Source organism: Galeopterus variegatus, unplaced genomic scaffold, assembly GCF_000696425.1.
Source record: "Galeopterus variegatus unplaced genomic scaffold, G_variegatus-3.0.2 Scaffold664, whole genome shotgun sequence".
Classification (NCBI taxonomy): domain Eukaryota; kingdom Metazoa; phylum Chordata; class Mammalia; order Dermoptera; family Cynocephalidae; genus Galeopterus; species Galeopterus variegatus.
In genome coordinates this window covers 435,314-448,949 of record NW_007726775.1, presented here as the reverse complement: position 1 = coordinate 448,949, position 13,636 = coordinate 435,314, and the positions used below count along the sequence as shown (strand labels likewise).

At 36.2% G+C, this 13,636-nt stretch overlaps 1 protein-coding gene across 1 annotated transcript in view; it reads right to left on the bottom strand.

Annotated features, from left to right (window-relative positions):
- Nucleotides 1-13,636, bottom strand: part of ALMS1 (Alstrom syndrome 1) — a 201,300-nt gene that overhangs the window by 17,834 nt on the left and 169,830 nt on the right. The window contains exon 16 of the mRNA XM_008571165.1: nt 7,342-8,501. Coding sequence (XP_008569387.1) covers nt 7,342-8,501 — 1,160 coding nt within the window. The remainder of the gene's footprint in view (nt 1-7,341; nt 8,502-13,636) is intronic.

The window sequence follows — 13,636 nt, the reverse complement described above, 5'->3', positions numbered from 1 at the left end:
AAAGTTGGGTAAACAACACTTGTGTGTGTGTGTGTGTGTGTGTGTGTGTGTGTGTGTGTGTATTTTGGCAGCTGGCTGGTATGGGGATCCAAACCCTTGACCTTGGTTTTAATCAGCACTATGCTGTAACCAAGTGAGTTAACTGACCAGCCCCTATTCCAATGTTAACACAATATAATTAATGCTTAAGAATCAATGGGAAAAAAACTTCAGAGAAAAAATAAAGGATATAAAAAGTTAATTCTCAAAATAAGAAATGTAAATGGCAAATCTGAAATCTAATAAAAATGCAATTTAAAGCATTAGCAAATGTTAAAAAGATGGATACTGTCCAGACTTGGCAAGGGGATGGAGAAACACATATTCTCATACCTTGCTGGTGGGACCAGATATTTATGCAAAGTTTCTGGAGCGCACGTAGTTAGGGGTGGGGGTGGGGAGAAGCTGTAAATTATTGAGTCTTTCAGTCTCTATTAGTGTTCTGTTTAGGTTTTAAAAAGAACCGACCGGGCTGGCCTGGTGGCGCACTGGAGAGTGCGCCGCTTGGGAGCGCGGTGGCGCTCCCGCCGAGGGTTCGGATCCCATGTGGAGACCGGTTCCCGCTCACTAGCTGAGCGTGGGGTGGGCGCAACACTGAGGGCTGCGATCCCATTGCCGGTCCCCGGTACGGGCGCGACACCGAGGGTTGCGATCCCGTTACCGGTCAGTAAAAAAGACAAAAAGGAGAAAAAAAAAAAAAATAAATAAACTTCTTGGTCAGTTTTCTTAATTTATATTTTCCTAGAAAATAACCCATCTAATTTAGGTTTTAAAATATATCACCCTAAAAGTTGCACACAGCAAGAAATAAAAAGGAATTAAATATATTTATTTTTTTGGTGGCTGGCTGGTATAGGGATCTGAGTCTTTGACAAAAGGAATCAAATATAAACATAAACAAATAGATGAACAAAAACCCCACCCCCCCAAAAAAAAGAAAACAAAGAAAAAGGAATCAAGTAGAAATTATGAAGCTGAGCAGTTCAACAGCAGATTTGATTACAAAGATGAATCAGTGTCCTTGAAGATAGGTGAAATGAAATTATCTGGTTTGAGGGACAGAAAGAAAATAAATAAAAATGAACAGAGCTTAAGAAATTTGTAGGACACCATCAAGCTTATCAACATGTGCAGGGAGAGAGATGAAGGTATATAGCAGAAGTTTTGTATATTATTAAAGCTAAGTTGGTATTATTTCATATTAGATTGTTATATGTTTAAAATGTTAATGTAATCCCCAACATAACTAAGAAATAAGTAAAAAAATATAAAGGAAACTAGAAGGGAAGCAAAGTGGAACTTTACAAAAATCAAACACAAAAAAGGCATTAATGAACAAATTGAGATACAAAAATGATATGATAGAAAGAAAACAAATAGCAAAGTAGGAAAAGTCCTTTCCTATGAGTAATCATTTCAAATGTAAATAAATTATACTCTCCAAGTAAAAGTTAGAGATGGCAGAATGGATTACAAAAAATGATCATTTATATTATGTCTAAAAGAGACTCACTTTAGCATTTAGATCCAGACACAAACACTCTGAAAGTAAATTGTATCAAAAAGAGAACTGGCATAGCTATCTTAATGACAGACAAAATAGGCTTTAAGTTCAAAATTGTTATAAGAGACAAAGAAGGGAATTTTGTACTGATAAAGGGGTCAATCCCTGAAGAAGATATACAATTATGAATTATGAGCCCTAAAATATACAAAGCAAAAGAGGAAAAAATTGAATAGAGAAAGAGTTCCACAGTAATAGTTTGAAACTTCAATACCACACTTTCAATATGAATAGGAAAATTAGACAAAAGACCAAAAAGGAAATAGAGGACTTGAACACCATGGTAAACCAACCAGACCCAACACATATACAGAACATTCCAACTAGTAACAACTAGTATACACATCTTCTCAAGTGCATATGGAGATTCTCTAGGAGAGATAATATGCTAAGCCAAAAAAGAAGGTACAATACATTTAAAAGAATTGAAATAATGCAAAGTATATTCTTTGATCACAATGAAATAAAACCAGAAATCAGTAACAGAAGGAAATTTGGATAACTCACAAATAGGTGGATATTAAATACCACAGTCTTAAACACTCGATAGTCAGAGGAAATCACAAGGGAAATTAGAAAATACTGTGAGATGAATGAAAAGGAAAACAAAACATATCAAAACTTATGAATGCAGTGAAGGCAGTGCTTAGAAGGAAATTTATATTTGCAAAAGCAGTGCTCAGAGAGAAATTTATAGCTGTAAATGCCTACATTGAGAGAAAATAACCTTTTTTGAGTATTGCTGTGGTCACGAAAAACAAAACAAGAAAAGAAAAATCTCAAATCAAATATCCTTAACTTTAAGCCATAAGGAATTAGAAAAAGAAGAGCAAGGGGCTTGCCCGTGCCTCACACTGGGTGAGCGTGGTGCTGATAACACCAAGTCAAGGGTTAAGATCCCCTTATCAGTCATCTTTATATTAAAAAAAAAAAGGAAAGAAAAACACTAAGTCAAGGGTTAAGATCCCCTTATCAGTCATGTTTATATTAAAAAAAAAGAAAAAGAAAAAGAAAAAGAAGAGCAAACTAAACCCAAACCAAGCAAAGGAAATAATGAAGATTATAGTAGAGATAAACAAAACAGAGACTAGAAAAAATAGAGATGAACAAATTCCTAGAAATGCAACTACAAAAACTGGCTCAAGAAGAAATAAAAAATCTGAATAAACTTACACCAAGAGATCGAATCAGTTAAAAAAAAATTCTCCAAAGAAAAACACATGACCAGATAGCTTCATTGATGAATTCTATCAAATCTTTAAAGAATTAAAATCAATCATCAACATCAATACTTCCCAAACTCATTATCAAAAAACTGAAGAGGAGGGAAAACTTTTAACTCTTTCTGTGAGGCCAGTATAATCCTGATACCAAAGGCAGACAAAGACATCAGAAGAAAACTTCAGACCAATATTCCTTATGAATAAAGATGAAAAAGTCCTCTTCGAAATTCTAGTAAACTATGGTCAGCCCGTGGCTCACTCGGGAGAGTGTGGTGCTGATAACACTAAGGCCATGGGTTCGGATCCCATGTAGGGATGGCCAGTTGGCTCACTGGGTGAGCATGGTGCTGACACCACTAAATCAAGGGTTAAGATCCCCTTACTGGTCATCTTTAAAAAAAAAAAATAAAAAAGAAATCCTAGTAAACTAAATCCAGCAGCATATGAAAAGGATTATACAACATGATCAAGTGGGATTTGTTCAAGGAATGGGAAGTTGGTTCAATATATAATTATCAATAAATTTACAGCATATTAATAGAATAAAAGAGGAAAAACCTAGGTGATCATCTCAATAGCTGCCAACACATTTGGCAAAAATCAAAACCCTTTCATGATAAAAACATTTGTCAAAATGGAAAAAGAAGTGTACTTCCTCAACATGATAAAGGTCATACTTGAAAAATTCCGCTAAAATCAGTCTCAATGGTAAAGACTGAGAACTTTCCTACTGAGATGATAAACAAGAATGCTTGCTTTTGCCACTTATATTCAGTACTCCACTAGAAGTTCTGTTCAGAGTAATTAGGAAAAAGAAATAAAAAGAATCCAAATTGGAAAGGAGGGTGTAAGATTATCTCTATTTGCAGATGACATGATCTTATATACAAAAAATCCTAAAGAATCCACAAGAAGACTGTTAGAGTTAATAAATAAATTCAGCCAAAGTGCAGGATACAAGATCAACATGCAAAAATTAGTTATGTATATATACACTAGTAATGAATCATCCAAAAGTGAAATTAAGAAAGCAACTGCACTTTGTTTTTTTGGGTTTTTTTTGACTGGTAAGGGGATCGCAATCCTTGGCTTGGTGTTGTTTGCACCATGCTCAGCCAGTGAGCTAACCGGCCATCCCTATATAGGATCCGAATCCACAGCGTTGGCGCTATCAGCACCGCACTCTCCTGAGTGGGCCACAGGGCCGACCCACAACTGCACTTCTAATAGCATCAAAACTAATAAAACATTTACTAAAATTGTTATAGAATCTCAAGCGACCCTGACTAATCAAAACACTCTTGAAAAAAGAGCAAATTTGCAAGTCTCACCCCTCCTGCTTTCAAAACTTACTACAAAGATACAGTAAACCAAAACAGTGTGGTACTGGCATGAAGACAGGCATATAGACCAATGGAGAAGAACAGATAGCTCAGATATAAACCTCATATAAACCTTGTAAGAGATATAAACCTCTTGTCAAATGATTTTTGACAAGAGTGCCAAGAACATTTAATGGGAATAAGACAGTCTTTTCAACAAATGGTGTTGTGAAAACTAAATATCCATATGTAAAAGACTGAAGGTGGACCTTTACCTTACACCATATACAAAAATGAACTCAAAATGTTTCAAAGACCTAAGTATAAAAGCTAAAATTATAAAACTCCTAAAAGAAAACATAAAAGAAAACCTTCAAGACATTGGATTTGGCAATGATTTCTTGGACATGACACCAATAGCACAGGGAACAAAAAATAGATAGATTGGACTACATGAAAAATGAAAAACTCTGTTTGTCAATGAACACAGTTAACAGAGTGATTGTGAAAGAGGCAACCTACAGAATGGGATAAAATATTTGCAGAATATCTGATGGGGGTTAATATCCAGAATATATAGAAAATTCCTACAACTTAATAATAATAACAAAAACAAACATTTAAAAGGGTCAAAGGACTTGAAAAGACATTTCTCCAAAGAAGATATACAAATGGCTAATACACACATAAAAACATGCTTAACATGACTAATCATTAGGGAAATGTAAATCAAAATTACTATGAGATACCACCTCACATCCAAGAGGATGGCTAGTGTGTATATATATATAAAGTGTTGGCAAGGACATCATGAAATTGAAACCCTTGTGAACTGCTGGTAGGAATGTAAAATAGTGCAGCCACTATTGACACGTGATTCCTCAATAATTTAAATACAGAATTACAAGTGACCCAGTATTTCCACTCCTAGTCATACATCAAAAAAAAAAAAGCATACAGGTGTTTAAACAAAAACTTGCACACTAGTGTTCTATATCAGCTCTATTCACAATAGCCAAAAGGTGGAAACAACCCAAATGCACATCAATGGATGTACAGATAAACAAAATGTAGTAAACATATGCAATGGAATATTATTCAGCCACAAAAAGCAATAAAGTACAGTTGGTCCTCTGTATCCATGGGTTCTGCATCTGTGGATCCAAGCAACTGCAAATCAAAAATATTAAAAAAAACCAAAATACAGATTGAAAAAATCAGCCTAACAACTATTTACATAACATTTACATTGTGTTAGGTATTATAAGTAATCTAGAGATGATCTGAAGTGTATGGGAGGATGTGTGTAGGTAATATGCAAACCTACACCATTTTACATCAGGGAACATGAGCATCTGTGGATTTTGGTATCCATGGTGGTGGGGGAGGAGTTGGTCCTGGAACCAACCCCCCATTGATAGGGGACAACCTGTACTGATACATGCTATGACATTGATGTACCTTGAAAATATTATGCCAGTGTGAAAGAAGCCTGACACAAATGTTGCATATTATATGATTCCATTTCTATAAAATAACCAGAATTGGTAAATCCAGTGACAGAAAGTTGATTATTGGTTGCCAGGGGCTGGTTGGGAGGGGGAATAAGAAGTCACTGCTTAATGGTCAAAACTATAAACTTTATGTTACATACATTCTAACACACACACACACACACACACACACACACACACACACACACACACACACACATCTCCTACATTTCCTCTATGGAACAAAAAGCCTTAATCTGTGTCAATCTCAATTCTTCACTCACTTTTTAAAAAAATCATACTGTATTACTTATATATGTAATCATTGTCATTTAATGACTACTAAAAGCTCAATTATGAGAAATAATATTTATGGTAGATTGTCTGAACATCTCATGCCTCCTTTTCTCTAGATCAGTGGTCTCCAAATTTTTTTGATCAAGCAATTCTACCAACAAACTATTTTTGGGCACAAATTGCCAAAATAGATATTTATTTATAAATAATATCACTACCATACTCATATATTATAAAACATATACAAAAATATAAATTTTAAAGGGCTGAGAAAAATAAATATAAATTTTAATATTTTTCTTCCCATATTCCAATGAACTATTTTGCAAGCATTTCTCTTTGGAGAGCACTTCTCTAGATACTCTAAATTTTACTCTTAGGTTAAAGCAATGATTTGTATTTGTTGTACGTCAAGATCTGCCTTTACTCCCTAAACAAAGGAATGTGATAATAGTCTTATGGGCATTGTACAAAATCTATTGTAAGGATATTGTGGAAGACTATGTTACATTGTGGTACCTTCTTTTTTTGTTGTTTGTTAATGATAATATTGTGTTTAATAACGGCAAACTCATGCCATAAAGGAATACATATTATAATCTAAAATGAGAATAAAACCACAAAATTCAACTGTATTATAACACAATGTGTGGTACATTCCTTATGAAGACAGATGAAAGAAATTTCTCTTTGGTTTTTGTACCAGAAATACCTGTAATGCATTTGAAAATTTGGTTTGCTTTTATATTGCAGACTAATGTAATTGATCACAAAATTCTAGCAACACGAGGTGCCAGAAAACATAAAGACAAATTTGTAGCTCACTTGTAGCAACCATATCCACAAGGTATATTTACCTCCCTCCTGGCTTCAATCTGTCTTTCCATCGCTCACAATTCGTTTGTTTTTTTTTAAATCATGCTGTAGCTCACCTCAGCTTCAATTTTTCTATCATTCCAATTTTTCATTTACCTTTTTAAAAAACCATATTGTATTATTTACATGTGTATGTGTGTTTACAAGCACCTGAAATATTTCTTGAAAGACAGGGAGGAATGAATAAAAAACAAAATAAAATCCCAAACAAACAAAAACCAGGCAATACTGGTCAGAACAGAGGTCATCTAAACTTGAACCTCCCCTATGGCAGGGGTATGCAGATTCTGAAGCATCTAGCAGCAAAGCCCTTCATCCAAAGGTTAATTTGTACATGAGTGTTGATGAAAAGAATGACAACTCACAATAGTACTGTACTATACTTTCTCACTCTTTTCTAGTTGGTAAGAAATGTTATAGTGAGGAAAGGGCAAATTGCTTTGTTTTTTTCACCTGTGTGCAAAGCTTAAATAAAAAGTCCATGAGAAAGGCAGTCACATTGCCAGATGGAATTTGTAGCCATGTACCTGGATGTGTCTCCTTCTGGTGTGCTCAGAAGTCATTTGAGGATGACCCATATACAATGCTTTCTTACTGTGCTTGTTCCGCTTCTCAAGGTAACTTCTCTGTTGGTTGGTGATGCTGCTATATAATTTAATTCGCCTGGGTGACAAACATACTCTTTCATGGCCAAAAGCTTGGATCAATCGAGCAGTGTCTATGGTAGAAATAGAGCTACTCCTTTCATGCAAAGCCATATCTCTATCGGTTTGGGTCAATATATCTGATTCCATAGGAGAAGTGGTAGTGGAAAGGATGTTGGTGGGAGTATCTGTGAGCAGTTCACTCTCCTCTGAGGGTCTAGAATCTGAAGAAGTGTTGCTTACATGATTGAAACCTGGCTGTTTACTCAGAATATATTTGTCAAATTTAATCTGTTCAATTTTAATCTGATTGGACCTCCTAGCTTGATGAGAAAGCACTTTGTTTCTTTTAACATCCATGTTTTTGTGGCTTTTCTCTAGATTTTTATACCGCTTCTTTTTCTGAAGCTTGTTTTTCTGATGCTGCAGTCTACCACTCCATTCCTTAATATCTTGTTCCCCTCTGCTATCATCGTGTGTACTTTCTGAGGCTTGAAGAGTATGTGTGATGGGACTCCGAAGAAGTTTAGCCAAACGGTCAAGTCGCTCTACCAAGGATGGTTCTTTACTGTCACTGAACTCAGGTGGCTTGTGTTGCCTCTGTCGCTCCTGGTACTTGTTCCAGAGTTCATTCAAACTTTTAGTGTGCTGAGTTGTTAGCTCTGGGGTGACCTTATGATCCCTTTTTGGATCATTAATTTGTTTGTTATATTTTGGATACTCTGTAGCCTGACTTTTAGTAGTGTGCATCACTTCTTTGTTTCCTAAATTCACATTGATGCTTAGGCTCTTTATTCTGGTATAATCTATCTTAGTCTTGTCCATATTTTGATAAGGGGGAGGAATAGAAGTGTGTTCTCTATGTTTTTCAGAATGATGCTGAAAGAAATCTTTCCAAGAATGCCTCGTGAAAACATTTTTTCCCAAAGATTCATGGCAAAAGTCTTGATCACTTGGTAGATGCACTGGATGATGAATGTAAAACTTGGCTGACCTGAAGACAGAATGGGTAGTATTTTCAAATTCTGAATGACATTCGGACTCTGAAAAGGAAAAAAAAAAAGATTTTGAAAGAATTGCATGGTAAGAGTTGAAGAGACTCTGTGTCATGAGACCTTGATTCTTCACTAGACTCTGCACTGACCAGCAAAGTGACCTCGAGGAAGGCACTTTAGCTCTCCAGATCATAAGAGTAGCTATCATATATATTTATCATCTGCTGTGTGTGGAGGGTTATGATACGTACTCTATATTTACTTTAAAAAAAAAAATAATCCTGCTAGTAAAACTGAGAGATAGGTACTGGTAACCCCATTTTCAGCTAAGAAACCTGAGACTCCATTTTCATCATCAGGAATTAGATGGGTGAAATAAAAAAAACCCCATGTTTTAGAGCCTTCTAAAATTCCTTTTCTGTGCATCATCTTCACTCCCCCCCCCAACATTTTTTATTGTGGTAAAGTACACATAACATAAAATTTACTACCTTCTATATTCACTTTTTGACAACCTTACTCTATATATCAAAACAGGCACAATCTGCTGTGGTTTGAATGCTTGTGCGCCTCCAAAATTCATGTTGAAACTTAATCCCCAATGCAACAGTATTAAGAGGTGAGGCCTTTAGTAGGTGATTAGGTCACCAGGGTTCCACTTTCATGAATGAGATTAGTGCCTTTATAAAAGGGACTCAAAGGAGCCTATTTGGCACTTTTCTGCCTTCTGCCATGTGAGAACAATCTTCATCCCATCCTCCCTGAGAAGATGCAACAACAAGTCATAATCTATGAAGCAGAGAGCAGCCCTCACCAGACAATGAATCTGCCAACACCTGACGTTGGACTTCCCAGCCTCCAGAAATGTGAAAAATAAATTTCTATTATTTATAAACTAACTAGTGGTATTTTGATATAGCAGCAGGAACAGACTAAGATGCAACATAAACCCTAATTATTAAGTCTAATATGGGGTCAATACACTTTTTTGAAGTTCCAAGTCACAGGCAGAAACAAAGATACATAGATGAAACTATGGGATCCTTTTCACCCACACTATAGATTATTGGTGACCAGAGTTTTCATTAAATACCTATGGATTTCCACAGAGTATAATGGGATGAATACCTGGGAATTGTTTTTATACCTAACTTATGTAAAGACTCTATAAAATTTTAGAATTATCTAGCAGTATTTAAAAATTGGGAGGTTTTTCTTAGTTTCTGCATGTTCTTGAGATTGCAGCTCCTGCATTAAACAAATACATGCAAACAAATATATAATTATAAATTGTATTAAGGGTTATAAAGGACAAAAACAAGGCGACAAGAATAATTTAAATGATAAAAGGTAGTTAGAGAAGGTTGAAAGGTGAAGTAAAAATAAGAGCTAAGGCAAAGGGGGATGGGGGGGAACACCAAAAAAATAGAATTTCTGGTCAGAGGGATCACTGCATACAAATACCCCAAGGCAATCCTACGGCCACCCATGCTAACCCACTTGCCTCTACAACCTTTTTGGATACAGAGGCAAAAACCACTCCTCCTTTTTTAAAGGCAAGTCCCTTCAATGGTGCTCTGGAGTCCAATTCATCTTCCTTTCAAGACCTTGTTTCCTTTCCCTATCATCTCTCTCATACCTTCAGGCTCTCCCTCTTTACTAGATCATTTCCAATAGACTGAAAGCATCATTTAGTATATCAGCCCATTTCTCTGTTACTATTCACAGCCAAGATTCCAAAGTGGAAAATACCTATTTTCCTTTTCTTTACCTCTTTCCCTACCCTTACTCGCTCGTCAAAATACTCCAGAGTGCAGCCACACTTCTGGACTAAAACTGTTCTTGCTAATATGATCAATAACCTCCATGTATGGCCAATTCCATTCTATATTCTCTTACTAAGTGAACTCATCTCTCCCTGTGGCTTTTAGTATCACCTTCATGCTGTTAACTACTTTCAAATTTACATTCTGAGCTATGACTTCTCTGTTGAGCTCCTGGTTCACATACTCAACAATATACTTGATATATTCACTTGGATGTCACCACCATCTCAAATTGTAAATGTCACTATCTGAACTCTATTCTAACCTCCTCTAGAACTGTATCTCTCTGAATCTTCTACAACTCTGTAAATGGCACATCCACCTACTGCCCAAACCAAAATCTGGGAGTTATTATTGTACTTACATCTCCCTCACCTTCCTGTTCCTGACATTAATCCCTCACTAAACAATCATAAATCTGTCCACTTCTATTTTCTCTCACAATACTACCTGTCTCTAATAGGTTTCCTGTCCTTTCTTGTCCTTTTCCAATCTATTCTTCAAATATTAGTCAGAATAACCTTTCAAAAATGTAAATTGGATCTGTCATTTTCTGTTTATAGCAATTTACAGTGACTTTCTCTTATACCTAGAACAAAACCCAGACTCCTAAACAAGGTATAAAAGTACTATATAACTTTCCTACCTCATTGTGTACCAATCTTCTTGAAAACTATACTTCAACCTTGCTGGCCTCCCCCTTTACTCCCCGCCCCTTATCGGTATTTTAAATCAGTAAAGTCTCTTCATCAAATAGCATAAGCAAAGGCATAAAAATAGGAAAACACTCAGCAAATAAGGAAGAGTGTAAAGATACAGTCTGTGTGGCTTACACAATTTATAAAGTAGAGGAAAATAAGGTAGGAAAGGTTATTTGGGGTCAAATTCTGCAGAGCCCAGAACACTAGGCCAGGAACTTTTAGATTTTATTCTTAAAGAAAACGAAGACCCAGTATACCATTTTGAGCAAGAGAGTAATATAATTATGGCTGCATTTCAGAAGAATACCTTGGCAACAGGATAAAAGAAGTGAAACTTTGAAGGACTATGTAGAATACCTTAAAAAAAAAAGCAGTAAGTAAAACAATAGAGAAATAGATAACATTACTCTAAAATATGCTTGTTTTCCAATATCAATATTTTAAATCTGTACAGTCCCACTGACTTGGGACTGAATACATATAGGGAATAGTAGAAAACGAGTAAGCTGAATTCCTTAAGTATAAAGGGCTCTACAGAACACTGGGATTAGATAATCACCATTTCATGGTCCTTCATTAAAAGTAAAGGTCACATCTTCCGAAAATAAGATTTTATACCAAGCATTTGCAAAATTTCCCCCAAATATATCAAAGTACGCTGAAAGTATGATTCAATGCTTTTTAAAAATTAAAGTTAAACATGCAAAATATCCAAATAATGCAGAAGAATTTAAGGTGAAAATTAAAGGACCCTGAACCTCCTAGTCCCACTTTCCAGTGATATAACCATTACTAAACAAGTGTTTTTGTATGTTCATTTAAATTCCTGCCATGTAGTGCAAAAATATTTGTTCAAAGATAAATTTTATGCATATACAAATATTTTATATTAACTGATTTGATATACCATAACTTAACTAGATATTTAGGTTGTTTCCAATTGTTTATTCTTCCACAGCATGCTGCAGTAAACATCCTTGTATGTGTGTATATGTGTATAATTTTATAGCAAATCCTTGAACAACATGACCTAAACTGCATGTGACAGAGTTTGGATGTGTTGTCTCAAAACTCACGTGGAAATCTGACCTGCAATGTGACAGTGTTGGAAGCTGTTTGAATCATGGGGGCGGATCCCTCATGAATGGATTAATGCTCTCCCTGGGGGACGGGGGGTAGTGAGTGAGTTCTCGCTCTATTATTAGTTCCCACAAGAGCTGGTTGTTTAAAAGACCCTGGCACCTCCCCTCCCTCTCTCTCCCTTCCTCTCACCATGTGACCTGCTTGTCCCTGCTGGCTGCCTGCCGTTTTCTGCCATGAGTAGAAGCAGCCTGAGGCCCGCACCAGATGCAGCTGTGCCAGAATCATAAGCCAAATAAACCTCTGTTCTTTATAAATTACCCAGCTTCAGGTATTTCTGTTATAGCAATACAAATGGACTAAAACAGTGTGGGTCCACTTACACAGATTTTTTCAAATAAAAATACTGGAAAATTTTTGGTTAGGTATGTCATGAATGACAGTTAAATAGCTTATCCAATAGTAGACTATCTGTAATTAGGTATTTAACTACTATTTAAGTAATGACCCCCACAGGGTGCTGGGGTGCAGCAGGGAGAGGGAGAGAGGGGGAAGAGGGGGAAGAGGGAGTGTCATAACCTCTAACTGCCCCTCTGTTGTTCAACTTTATCTGTATATCTGTAGTTCCTATAAGTGGAAATGTTGGGTGAAAAGGGAACACTCATTTCAATTTTAGTTAGATACTGCCAAATTATGCTACCCCTTCAAAAAATGTTGCAACAAATTTGCACCTCTCAGAATAGACTTATGAGAGCATATGTAAGTTTCCTCGTGTACTCAGCAATTTTAAGGATCATTAATCTTTTCATCTGTGTTATTCTGATAGATAAAATCTGTGGTATTAGTATATCTCTTTAATTATTAAAAAGGCTAAGTATTGTTTCATATCTTTAATGGCCATTTGTGTTTCTTTTACTGTAAACATCCTGTTCATATCCTTTGATTGTTTTTCTATTAGGTTATCTTGATTTATAAAAAGCTCTTTTCATAGTAAGAAAATTAGCCCCTTTTTCTCAAGTTTCTCAGTCTCTTGAAATTGTTTTCCCACTTTCCATTTGTAAATTGACTCTGCACTTGGTATTTTTCTACCATGCAGAAACTTAAAATATATAGACAAATTTATCAAATCTTTGCCTTTGACTTTCAGATTCTGTCACACCTTGAAAGCCTTTCCCCACTCCATTTTATTAGAAAAGTAATAATCATGCCTTCATCCAGAACTTTTATGATCTTTCTCTTTTTTATACTTAGGTCTTTGAAATATGTGATTTTGGAGACAGTAGTAAGGTAGGGCTACAACTTAAACTCTCCCCAGACTCGGGGCCGGCCCGGTGGCGCACTGGATAGTGCGCCGCTTGGGAAGCGTGGCGGCGCTCCCGTCCGAGGGTTCGGATCCCACATACAGACCGGCTCCCGCTCACTGGCTGAGCGAGGCGCGGGAGCAACGCCGATGCTTGCGATCCCGTTGCCGGTCCCCGGTCCGGTACGGGGGCAACACTGAGGGTTGCGATCCATTGCCGGACACGGAAAAAAGACAAAAGACAAAAAAAAAAAAAAAAAAAAAAAAAACCCCCCC